At 37.6% G+C, this 23426-nt stretch overlaps 1 protein-coding gene across 3 annotated transcripts in view; it reads right to left on the bottom strand.

The window, feature by feature from the left end:
* Positions 1 to 22545, bottom strand: part of HSF2 (heat shock transcription factor 2) — a 40404-nt gene extending 17859 nt beyond the window's left edge. For all 3 annotated transcript variants that reach the window (XM_061131461.1, XM_061131459.1, XM_061131458.1), the window contains exons 1-5: positions 22351 to 22545; positions 4940 to 5048; positions 4647 to 4774; positions 3680 to 3804; positions 1383 to 1458 (exon numbers count right to left, since the gene is read on the bottom strand). In XM_061131461.1, the coding sequence (XP_060987444.1) occupies positions 1383 to 1458; positions 3680 to 3804; positions 4647 to 4774; positions 4940 to 5048; positions 22351 to 22443 (531 nt within the window). In that variant the 5' untranslated portion in view covers positions 22444 to 22545. The remainder of the gene's footprint in view (positions 1 to 1382; positions 1459 to 3679; positions 3805 to 4646; positions 4775 to 4939; positions 5049 to 22350) is intronic.
* Between the last annotated feature and the right edge of the window lie 881 nt (positions 22546 to 23426).

Genomic DNA, 23426 nt, shown 5'->3' on the forward strand with positions numbered 1-23426 from the left:
GTACCTGACAAGTTGTCTAACAGATACCTCCAATATATTATTCCAGTTAATCCAAGGCCAGAGAGTAAAAATGGCAGAGTTAGAAACAAACTCCAGGAATAGGGAAAAAATTATCAGCAATCTATCATGCATTAGGGAAACTTCCTAACCCCACTAAAACACATAGGTTCAAACTCAAATTTGAGGAGATAGAATGCTCACTTTCATAAAAAACTGAAATATTAAGTATTTTACCAACTAGCCTTGCTTTGAAGGAAAAAACAACAACAAAAAATTATGAAGTATTAAGAGTTAACATTTAACCAAAACATTGTTTTGTATTGTGTATCTGAAAAAGATACAGATTTTTTTAAAATAAAGCACAGGTTAAGATACAGCTATCATTTAAAACTAGGTATTCCTAAATAGGGCTTCAAGTTGGAATCAACTATGGAAATTTTAAAAATACAAGTACTTGGACTAAACAATAAAAACTGAATCTTACATTCAACCTTCCCTTGTAAACTTGTTTTTAAAATTAATCAGTCTATCTATTTTGACTACAGGCCAAAGGGTGCAGCTACCATTCATCTCTGTATTCTAAACCTCTCCACTACATCCAGATCCTTTCAGTCATACTCCTATTTTTAGCTAATGGCCTCCCAGTAGGAACAAACTGAAGCTCTCCCACCCTCCCTCCCCCCATAAAACCTGTTGCTTAAACTTGAGAGTACAGTTTACTCATGAGCAAAAAATAGATGCCTTAATTACTTTTATGTTTCACCTCTTATTAACGTATGAAAGCTGATATGAGAAGATTAAATCACAAGGACACAATGCAGCAAGGAGATTTTCAGTTCCCCCAGTAATTTTCAGCTCAGATACTAAAATTTAGGATTTATAGTACACCACTACCTTAACTGCTTTTCTGCACAGGCTAATAATGACATACTTTGATAACTAATTTTTTTGTTTGGCTGCTTTGAAAATATTAGTCATTTATCTTTCATGGTCATATCTTTGCCTTTTAGAGTAAAAAAACAGTAAAGCAAAATTAAAAAATTTGACTCAGTATAAATGTCTTTTACATATGTTAAAAAATTAGTAGTGTATTAATTATGCTCCTAAGAATGAAGTATATTAAAGTTGTTTTATCAGGGAAAAGATCTTACTAAAAGCTAAAGAAACATTAGCTGGAAGTATAGTATGATTATATTAAGCTAATGAGAAATTTTTTTATTAAAAAGAGTATGTAACACTTGGCTTGATTTCATAGTTTTACTTCTGTGTACCCAATATACATAAGAAACTAAGATCAATCACTGACTATTCAACAGAGGTTTTTTGAGGGTCACAAATGGTACTCATTAAATGCAGATTATAGTCATAGAGAAAAAACTCACCTTTCGAATAACTTGTTGCTGTTGTGCATGTTTTGCTCGTAATTCAGACACCTCCTTCCAAAGGGACTCATTCTCACTGTTATCATTTATCAAAAATAAAAATTTTAAAAATTCAGTCAGAAAAGCCAGATCTCAATATCTTTAATTAAGAACACCAGAGACATAAACTAGTTTTTACTACATATCTTTGTGAGAGTAGGAAAATTCTGGTTCAGTTACACAGAATGGCAACTAACCTTGACACAACTGCAGAATCTTTACTTCATAACAGTAGTACCCTGTACTCATGGCAATACATATATTCAAAAACTAAGACACACACCTACATGCATACAATAGTAGGCCATTTACTCCTCTGACAATCTGGTTCATTATTTCTTATTTAAAAAATTAACTTTTCAATATGGTTACCATGTGAATTCAGGACTTGTGCTTAGGAAACAATTCTTAAAAGGAAGTGACATTTACTCAACACTTGTTATGCCAGGCACTATTCTAAACATTTTATGTGTATTACTTAAACTTTTCTAAAATCTGTCAAGAAAAGAATTCTCTCTCTTTTAGAGAGGAGACTGAGACTCAGCTAACTGAGAAGACTGACTCAAGGTCACACAGACACAGTTGGGTAAGTGCTGATGTAGGACTACAGACTATTAAGACTAGAAAACAGTCTAAAGATCTGTCTCAAATACAATCATATAAATGTTTGGGTTTTTTAAAGTATTAAAAAATGTTTCTTGTTTTAAGGCATACCCAAATACATGACAGGGGCTTTTCAGGTGGCACTGTGGTAAAGCATTTGCCTGCGATCCAGGAGACGCAAGAGACAGAGGTTCAATCCCTGGGTCGGGAAGATCCCCGGGAGAAGGAAATGGCAACCCACTCCAGTATTCTTGCTTGGAAAATCCCATGGACAGAGGAGCCTGGTGCGCTACATCCCATGGGGTTGCAAAGTGTCAGATACAAGCAAGCACACACACACACAAATACATGACAAACCAATTACATGTCCAGTAGCAACAGCTTTATTTTTTCCCTCACTCATCGTCTATGAAAACTGCAGTTATTAAATGTTAGTAGCAATGATAATTTTGAGTAAGACATGAAAGAATTCATCTATTAAATGCTTTAATTTTTGCTCTTTTGTTAACTTCCACAAAAGCGATCTTCCTCAATCCAAACTATTACAAAAGATACTGAATTTAAATATAGAAGTATAGAAAATAAGATTTTAATACTTACTGAATAATAACTGTACTTTCTCTGACTCAGAAATATAAATATACTGTCATTTGCCTACTAGAGATAAGTAGGAGAATGGTTACCACGAAGATTTACAGGATAAATTTGGAATCCCACGCCTTAAAAGCTAAACCTGAGATTCAAGGAACTGGGTCAAAGGACACTTCAGTAGACACAAGATACACACAGTAAACCAACACAAGAGTTTAAATAAAACAAGCAGAATGAGTAAGCTTAAAATTAATGCTTATTCACAAAGGGACTCAAAGTTCAAGTTTACTCTCAATGAAAATACTTGAGTTAAGAATAGCTAAAGTAATGACCTATGTTACAAATGGGAAAGACAATACATAAAATAATGGCTCTTTAAGACCTCCGTGCCTATTTACATTCAGAAGGGTTCTAGCCACTTATTAAGAACAGAAATATAGGTCTACTTTATATACAAGTTGTTAATGTCGCGTTAGAATAATGGTGCCAAAAATTCCAGTTTAAAAAAAAAAAAAAAATTTTTTTTCTGTAGAGAAAAAGTATGACTATGGCCTTCTCAAGTCTATGTAAAGTATCAAGTAGGCCAAGTCTCTTGTGACCTTTTCCCCCTATTTTTTGTGTCCTACTTTTTCCTAAAAGATAGGCCACATAGAAAATGTCTTAAGAAATTTCTATAGAAGAAAGGACGGGTGACATATGTAGTTTTTACAGCTTGTGGTCCTCACATGTGTGTGAACAAATGAAAGTCAACTTAAACATAATCATAATTTCCTACACCAACTTTAATGATCTATTATTTCATCAGTAAGACTGTGCATCAAATTGTTTTGATTGCCCAAGTTTATATATATTCTTTTCACCTCCATCATGAAAACATAATACTGGGGTAAAGTCTATGGCTACCAATAAAAATAGAGGGAATTAATACTTAAAAAAAAATGGTTTTTGATCTTGGCTTCAACAACATAATCTAGTTACCTAAAGCACCAACCTCTAAACTTCCAAACACACACACACTCAAACACCAACCCCTGTTATGATGATTATATTTGGAAATACTTTACCTTTTTAATTCAGAAAGCCTGGACTCAATTGTTTCTTGCTTTATTTGAACCTTTTGAGCACTACTTATAATTTTTGTTAAATCTTCCTGACGAATTTTATTTTCTTCTGGTTTTGAAGATGAAACCTTTCAAAAAGTAAATGTAGGAAATTAAACAAATACTAAACACTGTGGCTATAACTCAAAGTCTTCTTGTTATAAAAGGTTTTGTAGCCTGTCAAGAAGGTAAGATCCAGTTCCAAAAGCCCAGGAGAAGAACAGCATTCATGGCTCACAGAGAGGATGAGGAATAATCTATTTATTTATTTTCAATGTGGAAAAGTTTCCATGAACAGAAGCAACTTAAGGGCTTTTTTTTAAAATTTCCTTCTGCCAAATTTCCTGTAATTCCCCCAAGCCTCTCTATTATCACATTCCACTTTTAATTAAATTTATGCAGAATAGCTGCACACTAAGGCCATGTTCTTTCATGGTTCACTACCCTTTTATCCCCACCTCCCTTTGTGGATTTAGTCAAAATATCTCATTTCAGCAAAAGATATACATTCAAAAATGTTGTTATTAAATATCTACTATATATAAGGGACTTAACTTTGGGCACAGGATATTCAGCAGTGAATTACAGAAAAAGGCCTTCTAAGCAGCTGTCTTTCTAGTAGGAGCTTATGTTTTTTAAGCTAAATTATAAGGAGTGAGCCATCACAATACAGTTGACTCCTTATCCTAAGTCAGAATGTAAACATTTCCTTCCCTCTAAAAAAGTATTTAAAGACTGAGCCCTGTACAGCTGAACACAGAGGAAAAATAAGAAAATACACAGAAGGCATAATTAAAGCATTATTAGTCTAAATTGTCCCCAACAAAATCTGTGTATTTCAGTACATTTTTACTTTCAACAAATGAAATACATCTTGACCAAGTATACTACATGTTAATGCCCTAATTAAATCATGTTAACAATAACTCACCTTCCTTTTAATGTTCTCCAGTAAGTCATCCTGGCCTTGTTTGAAGTAAGGATGTTGAAATTCAACAGGACCATCTCGTTCCTGCTTCACAATTCCAGAATCAATATGTACTACTTTACGAAAACCATCTGAAATACATTGAAAATTCAGGTAAGTTAAATAGACAAAAGTAAAAAACTTAAAAATTAATGGTGCGTCTATGAATATATTTTCCTTTATCATCCTAATGGGAGGAAAATGGTTTAATCAGTGACTGATGACAGTACTCCAATTAAACTGTTGTTCTTACTTACACATATTCAGTTGCCTCACAAAGCTTGCCATGTTATTGTGCTTGAAGTATTTGGGAAGAATTTCTTTTGCAAATCTTTGTTCATCCAAAACCAGAAAACTCTGGCCATTCTGAAAAAAATTGAAAGTATCAGTGTTATGATCCTCCAAAAGTAGCTGACACATATGAACCTCAAAAACTTTTCAGTCCTTCCGTAACACCTCAGACCATCATTTTGTTCCTGTTAATAGCAATAGAAACATAATAAAATTAAGTTCCAAATTTCAATTAAGCTCCAAACTGCAATTAAGCATTTTGATGTCAATCTCAAAAGTTTAGAAGTATATCTCAAAACAAAAAATGCATCAGACTCTATGGCTAAATATTAAAAAGACTTCCTTCATCTACACAAAAACAAAAAGAAATACATTATGTAGCCAGTATAATTACTTAACACTGTTTTAAAGTCAATGGAATTAAGACAAAAATGAGATAAAATTTGAAAAAAAAAGCCATATTTTATCAATTAAACATAATTATATCTTTGTAAAATCAAATGAAAAACCACAGGAGAATTCAGCAGGATATCTGGCTACTAATTAATACATTAACAACAAAAGGGTCAGAGAGAAATTACAGAAACAGTATCATTTACCTTTGTATCAAAAAGAATGAAACATCAAGGAATGAATCTATCTAAGGAAACAAAAATCCTGTACTCCAAAAGCTGTAAGACAATGATGAAAGAAATCAAAGATGACACAAACAAATGAAAAGATATACCATGTTCTTGGATTCAAAGAATCAATACTGTCAAAATGACCACAGGACCCAAGGCAATCTACAGATTCAATGCAATCCCTATCTAATCACCAATGGTGTTATTCACAGAATCAAAACAAAATCTTAAAATTTATATGGAGACACTGAAGACCCCAAACAGCCAAAGCAACACTGAGAAAGAAAAACGGAGCTGGAAGAAATCAGACTCCCTGATTTCAGGCCATATTACAAAGCTACAGTCATCAAAACAACATGGTACTGGAACAAAAACAGAAATATAGATCAACGGACAAAATAAAAACTCCAGAAATAAACCCATGAACCTATAGTCAATTAATCTACAACACAAGAAGCAAGATTATACAGTGGAAAAAGACAGTTTCTTCAATGGTGCTGGAAAAACTGGACAGCTACATGTAAAAAAATGAAACAAACATTCTTTAATATCATACACAAAAATAAATTCAAAATGGGTTAAAGACATAAATATAAGGCTGGATACTATAAAACTCTTTGACATAAATCAGAACAATATATTTTTTGAGCCCTCTCCTAGAGTAATGGAAATATTAAGTTGATGAAAAAGCTAACTGCGGTTTCATACTATGAATTTTAAATCATTATAACTAGATTCAAACACATCTTTAATCAAAATATTAACCATTACAACATTACAATCAACACATTTTTGCCAACAAGAGATAAGTTTATTCCTGCAGCATAAAAAACCATGCTTCACAACTGGCACTTTCTGCCTCCTGCTGGCCGTGGGAGCGTTTTCCCAGCAAAAAGTTGTTGCGATGCTTGAGGAAGCAGTAGTCAGTTGGCAAGAGGTCAGGTAAATATGAAGGATGAGGCAAAACTTCATAGCCCAATTTGTTCAACTTTTGAAGTGCTGGTTGTGCGATGTGTGGTCAGGCGCTGTCCTGGAGAAGACCTGGGCTCATTCTGTTAACCAATGCCAGCTGCAGGTATTGCAGTGTTCCGTGAATCGCATCCATTTGCTGAGCACACTTCTCAGATATAATGGTTTCGCCAGAATCCAAAAAGCTGTCGTGGATTAGATGGGCAACAAACCACCAAACAGTAACCATGATCTTTTTTAGGGGCAAGTTTGGCTTTGGGAAGGACTTTGGAGCTTCTCCTCAGTCCAACCACTGAGCTGGTCATCACTGGTTGTTGTATAAAAACCACCTTTTGCTGCACCTCATAATCCGATTGAGAAATGGTTCACTGTTGTTGCTTAGGATGAAAGACAACAATACTTTAAAATGATTATTTTTTTGATTTGTGGTCAGCTCATGAAGCACACACTTATTGAGCTTTCTCACCGTTCCAATTTGCTTCAAATGCCGAACGACCACACAGATGACTGATGTGGAGTTCTTTGACAATTGCTTGTGTAGCTGTAAAGAGGATCAGCTTTGACGATGGCTCTCAATTGGTCACTGTCAACTTCCAATGGTCAGCCACTATGCTCCTCACCTTCAAAGCTCTCGTCTCCTTTACAAAAGCTCTTGAACCACCACTGCACTGTATATGTGTGTGTGTGTTAGTTTCTTAGCCGTGTCCTACTCTTTGCAACCCCACAGACTGCAGCCCACCAGGCCCCTCCATCCATGGGATTCTCCAGGCAAGAACACTGGAGTGGGTTGCCATTTCCTTCTCCAAAAGGAAATATAGAAAGAAAGTGAAGTCGCTCAGTCGTCTCTGACCCTTTGCGACCCCATGGACTGCAGCCTACCAGGCTCCCCCATCCATGGAATTTTCCAGGCAAGAGTACTGGAGAGGATTGCCATTTCCTTTGTTAGCAGTTCCTAGGCCAAATGTGTTGTTGATGTTGCGAGCTGTCTCTGCTGCTTTATGACCCATTTTGAACTGGAATAGAAAAATTGCTCAAATTTGTTTTTTGTCTAACATCATTTCTAGAGCCTAAAATAAATATAAAATAAACAGCAAGTAAATTCACTGCAGCACTATTTACAACAGCGAAGATATGGAAACAACCTAATGTCCATAACAAACGAATGGATAAAGATGTGGCACCTATATAAAATGGCTATTACTCAGCCATTAAAACAATGAAATAACACCATTTGCAGCAACATGGATGGACTTGGAGACTACTATACTAAGTCAGACAAGGAAAGATAAATACTATATGATACCACTTATATGTGGAATCTAAAAAAAAAAAAAAATGGTACAATGAATTTACTTTTAAAACAGAAGCAAACTCACAGACTTAAGAGAATGAATTTACGGTTATGGGGTAAGGAGGGTACAGATTGGAATGTGGGGATTGACATGTACACACTACTATATTTAAAACAGATAACCAACAAGAACTTACTGTATAGTGCAGGGAACTATACTCAATATTATATAACAATCTAAATGGGAAAAAAATCTGAAGAAGAATGCATGTGTGTGCTTAGTCGCTCAGTCGTGTCCAAGTCTTTGAAACCCCATGGACTGTAGCCCACCAGGCTCCTCTGTCCATGGCATTCTCCAAGCAAGAATACTGGAGTGGGTTGCCATTCCCTTCTCCAGAGGCTCTTCCCCACCCAGGGATCAAATGTGGGTCTTTACGCACTGCAGGCAGATCTTTACCATCTGAGTCAATGTAACAACCTAAATGGGAAAAAAATCTGAACAATAAATACGTGTATGACTGAATCACTTTCTGTACACCTGAAACTAACAGGACATTGTTAATCAACTATGTTCTAATTTAAAATAAAAATTAAAAAAAAATAAAATCACTAGTATTTTTCTATATAAAAATAAACAATTTGAAACTTCCTCCTCAATAACCAAAAACAGTATGGTACTGGCATAAAGACAGACTGACCAATGACATAGAATAAAGAGCCTAGAAATAAACCCTCATATATACAGCCCAAGAATTTCTGACAAGGGTGCCAAGATAATTCAACAGAGAAAGAACAGCCTTTTCAATAAACAACATCGGTAAAACTAGGTCCTCACATGCAAAACAATGAAGTTGACTCCTCACCTCATACCACATATAAAAATCAACTCAAACCAGATCAAAGGCTTAAACATGACAGCTAAAACTACACAAATCTTAAGAAAAAACACAAGAGAACACAAGAAGAAAAGCTTCATGACAATGTATCTGGCAATAATTTCTTAGGTAACACCAAAAGCACAGGCAACAAAAGCAAAAACAGACAAATGGGGCTATTTCAAACTTACAAACTTCTATGTAAAGAACACTATTAAGAGAGTGAAAGGACAACCCACAAAATCAGAAAAACAATTTGCAAATCATATATCTGACAAGGGATTAATATCCTTAACAATTATTTAAAAAAAAAAACTCCTATAACTCAACAACAAAAAATAAACTACCTGATTAGGAATGGGCAAGGACTTGAATGGGCTTCCCTGGTGGCTCAGTGGTAAAGAATCCACCTGCCAATGCAAGAGACTTGGGTTTGATCCTTGAGTCAGAAAGACCCCCTGGAGAAGGAAATGGCAATCCAATCCAGTACTTCTGCCTGGGAAATCCCATGAATCAGAAGAGCCTGGTGGGCTATAGCCCATGGACATGATGAGTTGGACACGACTTAGCCGCTAAACAACAACAACAAACGACTTGAATAGACACTGTTTCCAAAAAATATATACAAATGGCCAATAAACAAATGAGAAGATGCCTGGTATCACTAATCATCAGGGAAATAAAAACCAAAGCCACAATGAAATGCCATTTCACTCATTAGAATGGCTCTTTAAAAAAAAAATACAAAAACCTAGAAAATAATTGTTGGTGAGGATGTGGAGAAACCAGAACCCTTGTGTACTTCTAGTGGGAATATAAAATAGTGCAGCTACTGTGGAAAACAGTATGGTGGTTCCTCAAAAAATTAAACATTTTCGTTGGTATTGGTAATGACCAATATAGCCAAAAGAATTAAAAGCAGGGATTCAAAAAAAGTACTTGTGCACATATGTTCATAGTAGCATTATTCACAATGGTCAAAAGGTGGAAGAAACCCAAACGTCCACTGAGAGACGAACAGATTAACAAAATGTGGTACACACATACGTACAGTGGACTATTATTCATCTTTAAAAAGGAAGGACATGTGCCACAATGTGAATGAACCTTGAAGACATTATGCTGAATTAAACTGGTCACAAGAGGACAAACACTGTATCATTCCAGTTACCTGAGGTATGTGGAGTATTCAATTTCATAGAGACAGAAGGAAGAATGGTTACCAAGGGCTAACAAGGAGGGTACTGGAAATTACTATCCAATGAGTACAAAATTTCAGTCTGGGAAAATGAAAAACATTTTGGAGATGGATGGTAGTGATGATCACATAACCAGTGAATGAACTTAATGCCACTGAGCTGTAGATTTAAAAATGGTTAAAATGGTTACAAATGATAAAAATGGTTAATTTCAAACTAAAATGGAATAAAGATTCCAATAGTATAAAAATTCAAGTATTCAAAAATAAATTTTAAAAATACACAAGATTGGGACTTCCATGGTGGTCCAGTGGATAGGAATTCACCTTGAAATTCAGGGGATGGATCCCAAGACAGGGAACTAAGATCCCACATGCCAAGGAGCAACTAAGCCTGCATGTGTCAGCTACTGGGCCCTCATGCCACAACTACAGAATCTGTGTACCACAAAGAGAGATCCCATAGGCTGCAACTAAGACCCAACACAGCCAAATAAATAAAAACCTCAAAAACAAAACAGGACCTTTAAGAAAAAATTACAGAGGTTCAAATAGTGTTATAAAGATGTCAAGTCTCCTTAAGTTGAGCAATACATTAAATTGTCTCAATTTAAAAAAAAAGTTTTGGAGACAAGATGAAGAGTTGCTAACATGACCAAATACTAGGCACTAAAGTTCATTTCATAAAGATAATTAGGTAACAAATAGGCAAGAAAATACTGAAAACAATAGAGAGAGATGTTAACTCTATCCTACACAGATAACAGAATTATAGTGTTTTCAAAATTTGATACTAAAGTTGGAATAGCTGAATGGACAGACTAGAGAGAACAGAAGCAGCAACAAATCCATCTGAGAATTTGATAAGTAATAATTAAGGGCAGCATTCAAACCAGGAGGAAAAATTAGGAGAAAAAGGATTAGTTAATAAACTTTCCACTTGGAAGGAAAAAAATAGAGGCTCACTGATAACTGGAATCCACCTCACTTTTTATAACCAAGCTTCTGAAAGCACCATTAAAAACAAACAAACAAACAAAAAAACCAGAAGTCCTAAAGGTAAAAATTAAAAAATTTATTCACAGAGACTTACCCTATGTTTAGATTTCTCTTTTCTTATTTTTAAAACTAAAACTGTATATATTTAAGGTGTACATGAGTGGGCTTCCCTGGTGGCTCAATGGTAAAGAATCCACCTGCCAATGCAGGAGACATGGGTTCAGTCCCTGGGTTAGGAAGATCCCCTGAAGTAGGAAACGGCAACCAACTCCAGTACATCTTACCTGGAGAATCCCATGGACAGAGGAGCCTGGCGGGCTACAGTCCGTGGGATAGCAAAAGAGTCAGGCATGATATAGCAACTAAACAATAAGGTGTATATGATGATTTGACATATATTCTCACACATGGTGAAATAACTATTACAGTCAAGCTAATTCACCAACCTAAAAAGCTTTTCCTAGCATGCACTAATTATCAGGGAAATGCAAATCAAAACCACAGTGAGGTATTACCCTGTACTACTCAGGATTTTGCTGTTGTTGTTCAGTCAGTCATGTCCAACTCTTTGCAACCGCATGGACTGCAGCACGCCAGGCCTCCCTGTCCATCACCATCTCCTGGAGTTTGCTCAAACTCATGTTCATTGAGTTGGTGATGCCATACAACCATCTTATCTTCTGTCGCCCACTTATCCTCCTGCCCTCAATCTTTCTCAGCAGCAGGGTCTTTTCCAATGAGTTGCCTCTGCACATCAGATGGTCAAACTAGCAGAGCTTCAGCATCAGTCCTTCCAATGAATATTCAGGGTTGATTTCCTTTAGGACTAACTGGTTTGATCTTGCAGTCCAAGGGACTCTCCAGTCTTCTCCAGCACCACAGTCTGAAGGCATCAATTCTTCGGTGCTCAGCCTTTTTCACTGTCCAGCATGCACATCCGTACATGACTACTGGAAAAACCACAGCTTTCACTATACAGACCTTTGAAAGCAAAGTAATACCTCTGCTTTTAAATATGCTGTCTATGTTTGTCATTGTTTTTCTTCCATGGAGCAAGCGTCTTTTAATTTCAAGGCTGCAGTCACCATCCACAGTGATTTTGGAGTCCAAGAAAATAAAGTCTGTCACTGTTTCCATTGTTTCCCCATCTATTTGCCATGAAGCGATGGGACCAGATGTCATGGTCTTCATTTTTTGAATGTTGAGTTTTAAGCCAGCTTTTTCACTCTCCTCTTTCACCTTCATCAACAGGTTCTTTAATTCCTCTCTGCTTTCTGCCATAAAGGTGGTATCATCTGCATATCTGAGGTTATTGATATTTCTCTCCACAATCTTGATTCTAGCTTGTGCTTCATCCAGCCTGGCATTTCACAGGACGTACTCTGCATATATGTTAAATAAGCAAGGTGACAACATACAGCCTTGATGTACTCCTTTCTCAATTTGGAACCAGTCCATTGTTTCGTGTCCAGTTGTAACTGTTGTTTCTTGACCTGCATACAGGTTTCTCAGGAGGCAGGTCAGGTGGTCTGGTATGCCTATCTCTAAGAATTTTCCACAGTTTGTTCTGATCTACCCTTGTCAGGATGGCTACTACTAAAAAAAGGTTTTTTTTAAGAAAATAACAAGTGTTGGTGAGAAATGTAGAGAAAACAGAGCCCTTGTGCACTGTTGGTGGAAATGTAAATTGCTAATGTCATTATGGAAAATGGTACTATATATTTTATAGTACCAGAACTACCATATGATCCAGGGGCCCTCTTCTGAGTATACACCCAAAGGAAATGAAATCAATATGTTTAAGAGATATGTGTGCTCCTGTGTTCACTGCAGCATTATTCACAATAACTTCACAAAAACAACCTAAGTGTCTGTCAAAGGAAGGATGGATAAACTGTAATATATATACATATATATATTACACATATACATATTTTATCCAGAATGAAACTGCTCAGTCTTAAAAAATGAAAGCAATCCTGCCACTTGCAACAACACGGATGATGCTCCAATTTCATACTAACAGCACAGTTTTGTGTCATGCTACAACTACATCTCTCAGTCCTTCTTACATCAGTTCAGTCAGTCAGTTCAGCTGCTCAGTCGTGTCCGACTCTTTGTGACCCCATGAATCGCAGCACGCCAGGCCTCCCTGTCCATCACCAACTCCCGGAGTTCACTCAAACCCATGCCCATCAAGTCGGTGATGCCATCCAGCCATCTCATCCTCTGTCATCCCCTTCTCCTCCTGCCCCCAATCCCTAACTCTTCTTACATATAGAGGTGCAAATAACATATCTGGCAAAGACAATATAAGCAAGGGAAGAAGGTAGAGTCTCATACATAATAGAATGTACAACAAAACAAATAATGATTTTCACTTGTTAGACCAGCAAAATTTTAAGTTTAGCAATAACCACTGTTATTAGCAAGTAGCTATCAAAATTTAAAAGTGCATACATCTTTCTCTATCTTAAAAGGACTTTCTCTCTACCTTTGACTTCTTACCCACCCCATCTGTCTTTTTATTCACTACATAAAAACTTCCTTCTCCAATTCAGGACCATCTACTTACTCTCACTAAAAACTGCCTTCAGTTTTTCTCAGTTTACTGAAACTGTTTTTGCTAAAATGTCAAACATCAAGTTCAATACCCTCTTTTCAGTTCTCAACTTCCTACATCTCTCTGTAGCATTTCATTTGGCACTACAGACACTCCCCTCCTTAAATGCTCTGCTCTTATGGCTTTCAAACTATACATCGGGTCTCCTTTCTCTCATATTTCATTTGTCTTCCACCTATCAAGAGTAACTTTGTTTTTTAGGTTTCTATCCTTTATCATGATACCTTTATACTCTTTCTTAGGCAATCTCAGCCACACTAGTGTATCTAATTACTAACCTTATTACATATAATTATCACATCTATGCCTCTGCCCCGAACCATATCAAATTTCCCCCTTGAATTATCAATCGCTAACATTTATACACCATGTTCTTTAACTTACTGAGTTACAGAACTCAATGTTCCTTAATACTGAGATAATGTTCTCAACCTATTGTCTATTTCAAACCTATCATCCTACTCCCCCAACATCAACTTTTTTCCTGTGTTTTCCATCCTGGCATGCCCTGTGCCCTCTAAGTTACCCAATTAATTTTGTTATCAATACCAATACGGTAAATTAAAAACCCTCAATTCTAACAGCTAATAATTTAAAGAACAAAACTGTCATATCCAGATGCTTATGGATGTACACTTACAGAATCCAAATCAGTAAAACGATTAGCTCACTGGTTTATTATCAATATACAAATGTTACTTGTATTTCTAATTACCAGCAATAGTTCAATTTATTTTAAATAAATTGAACATAAAATACCTATATTTTATTTTTAGCTTTATTTAGATATAACTCCGGGAGTTTGTCATGGACAGGGAGGCCTGGCGTGCTGCGATTCATGGGGTCGCAAAGAGTCGGACATGGCTGAGCGACTGAACTGAACTGATTTAGATATATTATAAATGATATTATAGAATATCTATTATATATTATTGTTATATATTATCTATACCTATTAATACATATAATTATATATTATAAAATATCTATATTTTATTTTATTGAGTGTAAAATATCTATATAGAGTATAAAATATCTATAAAGTCTAACAAAGATGTACAAGACCTAACTGCAATAAACATAAAACTTTATTCAGCAAAAAATGAATTTAGAAATACGCCCGGTTCATGGGACTACTCAATATCATAAACATATCTGTTTTTCATACTCTGATCTATACTTCTCAGTATAATTTCAATTAAAACTCCTAATAGATTTTTTTAATAGAACATGATTTTAAAACATATATAGAAGAGAAAGAGTAGTCAAGACACTCCTAAGACTAGGTTGCCCTCCCAAAAGCAAGACTTTTTATAGAGCTACAGTAAATAAGACATATGACATGGGAAAAAGGATAAATTATCCAATGAAACAAAATAGAGAACCTAGACCCCAAAAACACAATTTATCTACATATAATTTTGCTTACAAGACAGGTAGCAACACAAATCACTAGAGGAAGAAGAAACTACTCAATAAGGGGGTTAAAACTACCAAATATTTATGTGGAAAACAATGAAATGGATCAAACAAAAATCAATTCCAGGTGAATTAAAGATTTAGGTACAAAATGCAAACCTTTAAAACTTTCAAAAGAAAAAAAAAAGAGAGATGGAAAAGTATCTCTCTCTCTTTGGGGTAAGTAAGCAAAAACATCCTGAAAAAATGAACACTGTGAACCACAAAAAGGCAGATTTATCATACTAAAATTAAGAACTTATCAAAATAAAGGAAAAAAAAAAAAGACAAGCCACAACCAGGAGAAGGCATAAGCAACACATACATTCAAAAAATACACAGAATTACAAGAAATTTCTACAAATAATAACAGATAAACCAACCAACAGAAAAATGGTCAAACATTTCATACAACAGGAAACACAGATGGCCAATAAATATGAAAAGATGTTTGAACACATTATCAGGGAAATAAAACCTCACTGAAATAATATTCTATACTCACTAGATAGGTAAAAACTCAGAAAAATGAGAACACCAAGTTTTGAAGAGACAAATTAATGGAAAATCTCATGCATGGCTCATAGGAGTATAAGATGATTTGACTTTGGAAAATAATTTGATCTTGAAGTTGAACATTTCATATCTTATTTTCCATAAATTCCACTCTTCAAACTACCTTAGAGAAATGTTTGCTTATGTACACCATAAGAGATATATAAGACTATTCATAACAGCATTTGAAATTGTTGATCATCTCTTTCTTGAAACTATTTCCTTCCATTAACTGATATGACCTCACTCCCTTGTGTTTCCTCCTTTCTTACCATTCCTTCTCAATCTCTTTTGCTGTTTTGTTTTTTTGTCTTTATACTCTCTAAATATTGGAATACCCTATCTTTCAGGTCCTTCGATCTTCATTTGTCTTGCTGGATGATCTCATCCAGTCCCATGGCTTTACCACCCGCATGCTTCAAACTCCACCTGGAATTGCCAGTTTTATATCAAGTCATTCATGTTGTTCTCCTTTCCAGCACTGCAGTTCCCTACCTACTCTGAAATAAGGTATGACCATATGACTGAGTATGGTCAGTAAAATGCAAGCAAAACAGAACTCTCTTAAAGTAATACTAGAAATCTATTTGTAATCTCAAAGTTAACGTGGCCAAAAAGAATCCCACTTGTACTTCTCCGAATCTTTCCACATCTCAGCAAATGGTACCATCATCTATCCTTTGCTCAGACTACATATATGAGTCATTCTAATTCTTTTCTATCCCTCAACTCCAGACAAATTTATCAGTAAGTTCTGTGACTTTGCTTTCAACGTAGACATTATATCCAAAAGTTTCTCACCACCTCCACTGATATTATCCTAGTCTCAGCCACACTATTTTTGATACCAAAGTGGAAAACTATGTCTTCTACCTAGTTCCCTCATTTCCAATCTCCTTACCATGCCCTAAGGCCCTATACCATCTGCTTCTGCCTACCTCTCTGACCTCTCTCTCGTATCTAAAGATAATCCAACCACATGTGCCTTCTGCAATTGTATGAACACGTCATGCCCAAGGTCTTTACATTTGCCATTCCCTTTTGTCTATCTGGCCTATCTTTTCTAATCATTCAGATCTCTGCTCAAATGTCACCTCCCCCAAAGAGGCTTTCCTCATCACTCTATTTAAAATATAATAAATTCCAGTCATTTTACAGATTAGTCATGAATTTACTGCTCCAAATTCATTCTTTAGTGTCTGCTCTGCAAATACGGAGCTGAGTCTTACGTATCTTTATTTTTTGTGAAGATGTTAAGCTTTGTCATAGAAGATACTAGACAGATATTACAAGAGGAAGGGGCTTCCCCTCCTGGTTCCAGTGTGAACTTAGCATGTTCCTGCTGTGTAGGTTCTCCAGCACATAGCTCTCATAGTGCATGGGTGGTGGAAGCACCCTAAGGCCAGCTTCCCCCAGCACTCCCTTTCCTTCAGGAGGCTTCAAATTCTAACTCTGGCCAGACATCTCCCCATGAACACCTTTCTTCAGTACCCTAGAGCATAGACAGATAAGCATATTCTTAAAGGTTTAAATAATAAATATTTTAGGCTTGCATGTCATAAAGTCAGAACTCTGCCCCTGTAACAAGAAAGCAACTACAGTCAATAAGTAAATCCAGGGAGCTTGGCTGTATGCCAAATAAACTTTACTTATAAAACAGATGGTTGGCTCACAGACCATAATCTGCCAACCCCTGCCCTAAAAGGCATATTTCCCACAAGCTCTGAAGGATGGATTTTTAGTAAGTTCCATGAGTGTGGTATCAGTGACTTCTCTGCCATTCAGTGAGATATCATATGGAGATAGTCTCTCTCCGACAAGGTCTCAGAATTTTGGGGGGAAGGGCTCTTACTTGGGCACTGGATCTTAAGCCTATCAGTGATGGTTGCTTCTTAAAACTACTATTCTTATATTCTTGAGAGTTTTCTTTAGTCTAATTCTCTTGATATAGTTAGTTAATCCTATTAAACTTTCCTCTGTTCAAAATACTTGTGACTTCTGTCTCCTAATTAAACTGATAACATTCTCCTTCCGCTGCTTTATTTCGTTACTTATCACTAACTGAAATTATATTATTATAGTATCTGTGTTTGCTTACTTTTTAATTATCAGTGTCCTTCATTAAAATGAAAGCTCCATAAAGACTGCTAGTTTTTTTCACTACTGAATGAATTGCTACTACCTAGGCACACTGTCTTGTCATAACAGATTCACAACTACTACTTGGGAGTGACTGAATGATGAGTCTTTGGTCACAGTGGACCAAATTATATTTTTATAATTTCAACTCTTGGATTATATATAACAAATGAAAAGATGAATGCCTCTAGTTTATATCTGCTTTCTCTCTCAAACATACACAACCCTAACTCACTCATATTGTTCTGTGTCTCTGTTTATGGTATTCCTTCAGTCTCTACTTCAAAATTAGTAAATAAACTCTTTGAATGCAAAAATTCCACCTTACAGCTGTTTAAACTTGTGAAGTTTAAGCAATGTAACACAGAACTCTCCTGATACATTTTACAAGGTACAAAAAGCCACTACTACTCAGAAGGGTGGGAAGGATGGTAGCCTCTCTTTAGGCCTTACCTAAAGTTTCCAAAGAGTACTAACAACTGTTTCTGCTAAGATTGGTACTCTTGGTTAAAAATGTCCAAAATACTTTTAATAATAATACTTCAGTCCCATTATTCTAGAACAGTTTTCAAAACAGAAATTGGTATTATTTTTCAAACAACCAGTCTATAATTTCTTAATGTTTACCAATCATTCCTTGTGAGTTTCTAGCTCATTCTCTTGCATGCATGCATGCTAAGTTGCTTCAGTTGTGTCCGACTCTTTGGGATCCTATGGGCTGCAGCCTGCCAGGCTCCTCTGACAATGGGATTCTCCAGTCAAGAATGCTGGAGTGGGCTGCCAAGCCCTTCTCCAAGGGATCTTCCTGACCCCAGGGATTGAACTCTTGTCTCTTTTGTCTCCTGCATTGGCAGGTGAGTTCTTCACCACTAGCATCACCTTGGAAGTCCCATTCTCTCTTACGTATACAATAAAAAAGCACTTGCCAATGAATCGGTCAACTTTTCAAAAGGCTCATCTAAAGTGGATTTAACCTCTATTCTGCCATATTTGTGGCCTTTCTTGTTTTCACTGGAGAATACTGTAATAATACAATGTTTGCTAGCAAGTTCAAAACAATACCATAGCATTGGTAGGATGTTATCTAAGATCCTTAGATTCAAATTCATCTGAAACAAGTAGGAGACACTGGACAAATTTTAGTTTTGCTTCATTTCCCTCCTATTTCCTTGATTTGTTTCTGCTGACTTGAGATGGATAGGGAAACAGAAACTGCCATAGGGCACAAAAAGGTGAAACAAATAAGTAAGAAGTCTGGTGGAAATCACTTCTTGGTATTCTCAAGCAACCTGAAGAACTGAGACAAAGCTAACAACACTGGTAAAACAACGACCTCCAGTTCTTTCCTTTTCTAATACTGCTTCACTTCAACACACACTGAGTATCATGTATCAGTAACAGTAAATGCTGTTCCTCACTATCAATGGCAAGAACTTCCATTCAACTTCCACAACCTCTTGTCCCTGAATATCAAGTTTCCCCAGTTGCTACCAAGCTAAACCTGTGCTTTCTGTTTAGGGCTCTGTCACATTTAAAACAGTTTTAATTTGTCCGACAGCACTATCTCTGTCCTTGATTCTGTTAACAGACTTCCTATCAGAGCCAAAATAGCTACATATATAGGCAATGTAAAAACAAACAAAAAAGAAAGGAAAGAGAAATATCAATGAGGAACCTTGGGGGATGTACAATTTCTACTGAGTCTATAACAGTATAATTTTGATTGGTGAGAATATTGATTTTTTTAATAAATGACATGAATGGGGATATTTCATTTTTGTTATATTATAAATTTCAACGAAAATTAAAGCTATGTAAGTCTTCAGGAATATTAAGCCAAACTTTTCAAACTGCAGTTGCTAAGAGTTTTCTCCCCTTGCCTTATACTCAAGCTACAGGAGTAAATTATTTTCCACAAGTGAAAACAATTGCATAAAAGACTGCCTGGTTTCCAAAACATCTGCTATTTCTAAAAAGTCTTAATATGATTTTCACTCAGATAGTATAAATGCTAAATTACCTCAACAGAAGTCCAGCAAAACAAGTTTGAAGGAAACCAGAAACAACCATAAATAGCAACTTTTAAAAGATGAGAGTAAATTATTTTGGTTTTTCCATCTAGCATCATTGTTCAATTCAAGTTTTACCTTTCATTGTTAATACTGTTTTTGGAAAAATCTGTGGGAGTGTAAGACAGCTTTCCTACGCTTAGCCCTAGACAACATTAATCCAGAATTGTCCACTGACTTGTGGAAGTAACATTTTGATATAAGACTAAATATTCTAACAATTTGTATTACATGCAGTGCTATTGATGGAAAATGATCTGGGAGATCAGAAATCTATATTAGAACCCTACCTCCAATAATGGTTGGCTTTGTATTTACAGATAAATAATCTAACCTGCCTAAGTCTCAATCCTCATCTATATAATGATGAGACTAAACCAGATAATCTTTTAGAATTCTTTTCAAGCATCATTCTACCTTTATCTTTCCTACCACTTCCACTACATAGTCCATGGATTTCACTGTTTCATCAAACACTAAGTACCTACTGTGTCCCTTGACACAGATACTGTTCCCTTTCCTCACTGAATTTGTTTTAATTGTCCCACCATGTATTAGAAAATGAGTAGCTAAAAAAGAAGCTTAGACTTAATGGAAAAAATAAGAATGATTTTTAAGTGGCTTGTTTATTTGGCTTAGAATTCATAAAATGATGCTTTTATGGATTAGTATGAAACTCTACCGGGGGCTTCCCAAGTGGAGTAGTGGTAAAGAATCTGCCTGCCAATGCAGGAGACGTGGATTTGATCTCCGGGTTGAATCAGGAAGACCCCGTGGAGTAGGAAATGGCAACCCGATTCAGAATCCTTGCTTGGAAAATTCCAAAGGACAGAGGAGCCTGAAGGGCTGCAGTCCATGGGGTCACAAACAGTCGGACATGACTGAGCAACTGAGTACTAGCAGCATTAAACTCCACACATTTGATACTGTCCCCCCCAAAAAACTATTAAAACATTTCTGACCTATGCCAATCTATTAGACCTGCCACTGACCTAATACGCCTTAATTAAGACCAATTACAAATATATTTAGGTACCATTTCTTGGCAATAAAAACAAGGCACATCCAAGACAAATAGGTGTGATAAAGTCAGCCGGGAGTGGGCAGACTCTCAGTTCAATCTCTTACATGCACAAAGCTGAGTAACAACAGTCGGTGCTGATCCATCCTTGTCAACTTTTAATCCTTATGACTGATGAAAAGCATGAGACATGTTTATTTTTAAGTGTATACTGGCGGCTGGCTTCCTTATTTTCACCCCTTCTTTTTACAATTGCACAGAATTCATCAAATGTTTTATATACAACATCCAGTTCCTGATATTGACCTTGAGGAAAATTAGGTCCTAGAGAGAGATAAAGAAAATGAACAAATGACAGCAATATAAGGCAGAATATGGTATATTGAGTAGCCAAACTCAATATACTGTCCTCTGTCAAGATGAAAGTAAATAATAAAACTGAAAATAGAGGAAAGAAATAAAGAAGGGAGCAAAAGGTAAGATAACATTTACTCAGCACCTAACAGGTGTCAGGCACTGTGCAGGTAGTTTTCACTTACTCTTTTCCAGACCTCTAAAACAAGATAATATCCAAAAGAGATGAGTATCTACCATAAGAGAACTCCACTCCCCTTCACAAAATGATTCCATAGCTTAATATTCTAACGCAAACGCTCTGTTTATGTAATAATCATTCTAATTAGAATCAGTATGTGGAACTAGAGGGGGGTCTTGGAGTAACCAGGTAAACCATTCATCAGACACTTGGGCCAGGTGAGATAAGAAGCCTGTTTAGTGGCAGAACTGGGATCAAATCAATTATCAAGGCATCTATATACTACACTAGCGGCAAGTGTTTAGTGAAATTTAGTGATTCGATTTTGCTCTTCACTATGTTACTCAGCACCTGTCTATTCGCACTTTCATTAAAATAATCATTAAAAAATCCTTTGACACAAATGGCTCAGAATCGTCAAAGAACAATGTGTCATTTTCTATAACACGGTGTTTTTTAAACCTACTGATAAGCAATGCAGTCCCCACAATGATCTCAGATGCGAGGCGGGCTGTGTGTCGGTTTTCAGGGACGAGAATCAGGTCGCGGAGGTGAAGACTGCCTCGCAGAAACCCCGCGTCGAGGATCCCGGCCGGGTTGCCCGGCCCCCAGCGAGCCGCAGCCCCGAGCCGGGCGGGAGGACGGAGGATGAGTGTGCAGTAACGTGGCTCCCGCGCCCTGGGCTCGTCGGCCGCCCTGGCTCCGCAGGGTCGGTTCCGAACGCCGCCCGGGCCGGACCGTTACGGGGTCTCCCGGGCCGCGGAGCCCCGCGCGGGCCGCCCCTCCCCCACCGCGGCCTGAGCCCGCGGCGCCGGCCGGGACCCCCGCGGCTCCCCGCGCGAACAATACCGGGGTCCCCCGCGAGGCCGCGCGCCGAGGCCCGCGCCACCCTGCCGCCCCCGCGCCGCGGGCCCTCGCAGAGGGCGTCGAGCCGCAGGCCGCGAGAGACAGCCCCGCGGGAGAGAGCGAGAGAGGAGGACGTTAGTCAGGGGGTTCGGAGGCCGCGGTGCCGTCACCCTTACCTGACTCCAGGTGATAAACTCGTTGGTGTGAGTTTCCTCTACAAGCGTCCACAGCTTGCTGAGGAAAGCCGGCACGTTCGAACTCTGCTTCATTGTTAACGAGGCTCAGGAATTCCAAATTCTACACCCAAACGCGGCGGCAGCGGCGGTAGAGGCGCAGGCGGCGGCGGCGGCGGCGGCGGCGGCGGCAGCTGCTCCCCGAGAACGCCCACAACGCAGGCGCAGCAGCGCCCGGGCCCCGCCCCCTCCCCGGCCCCGCCAGGCGCGCTGTGAGGCGGGGTGGCCGGGCAGCCGCACGTGACGGACAAGTCTCCAGTTCGGCCCGTGCGCACTGGTCCCGCGCGGGTCCCGCTCCCGGCCAATGCCAGGGGCCGACCGCACAACAGAGAAACGCGATTGGATGCTGCCGGCGGGGAGGGGTGGGAGCAAAAGGGGGGCGCTGCCCTCTCATTCGCCTTTTATATGCGAGCTCTCGCCTTAGCGGACCTTGGGCTTGAGGGATTGTGTTTGGTTGTTTCACGTGGGAGCATCTTCGGGTGATTGGGCTATGGCTGGAAGGCTGCAGAAAGTTCTCAGGAGCCTTTGAGTCATAAGTTTGGTAGGCAAGGTTGTAGGCTGCGCTAGTCAGGCAGGAGGAAGTGTAATAATTCACGTGGGGAAAAAAACAGCTTTCAAGCATGACTTGCTAGGCCCCAAATTGAAACTGTCTTAAAAATAATGACCCTTTTCCCTTAAATTCTCATCAGGAAAAAAAATATTCCTTTAAAATACGTTTATCAAAAATAGGAATTTAAATTACATACTCTTTACTGAGCATGTACTGCAGTGATCCAAGAACTGTAATAGGCAACTTACATGTTTAATTCAACAGACACAGAATGCCCAGTATGTGCCCAACGTGAAAAGAAATAGTATCATTTATTCTCTTTTAATCATTTAAAATAATTGTTCCTGTGGGTACTTTACAGATACGTTCTTAAAACAATTGTTCCTGTATGTCCTTTACAGATTTGGTATGGTGGAAAAAATATTAGGCAAGGAGTCAGCATATGAGTTTAGACCCAGTTTCAAGGACA

The sequence above is a fragment of the Dama dama genome, chromosome 28 (genome assembly GCF_033118175.1).
Source record: "Dama dama isolate Ldn47 chromosome 28, ASM3311817v1, whole genome shotgun sequence".
In the NCBI taxonomy this organism is placed as follows: Eukaryota; Metazoa; Chordata; class Mammalia; order Artiodactyla; family Cervidae; genus Dama; species Dama dama.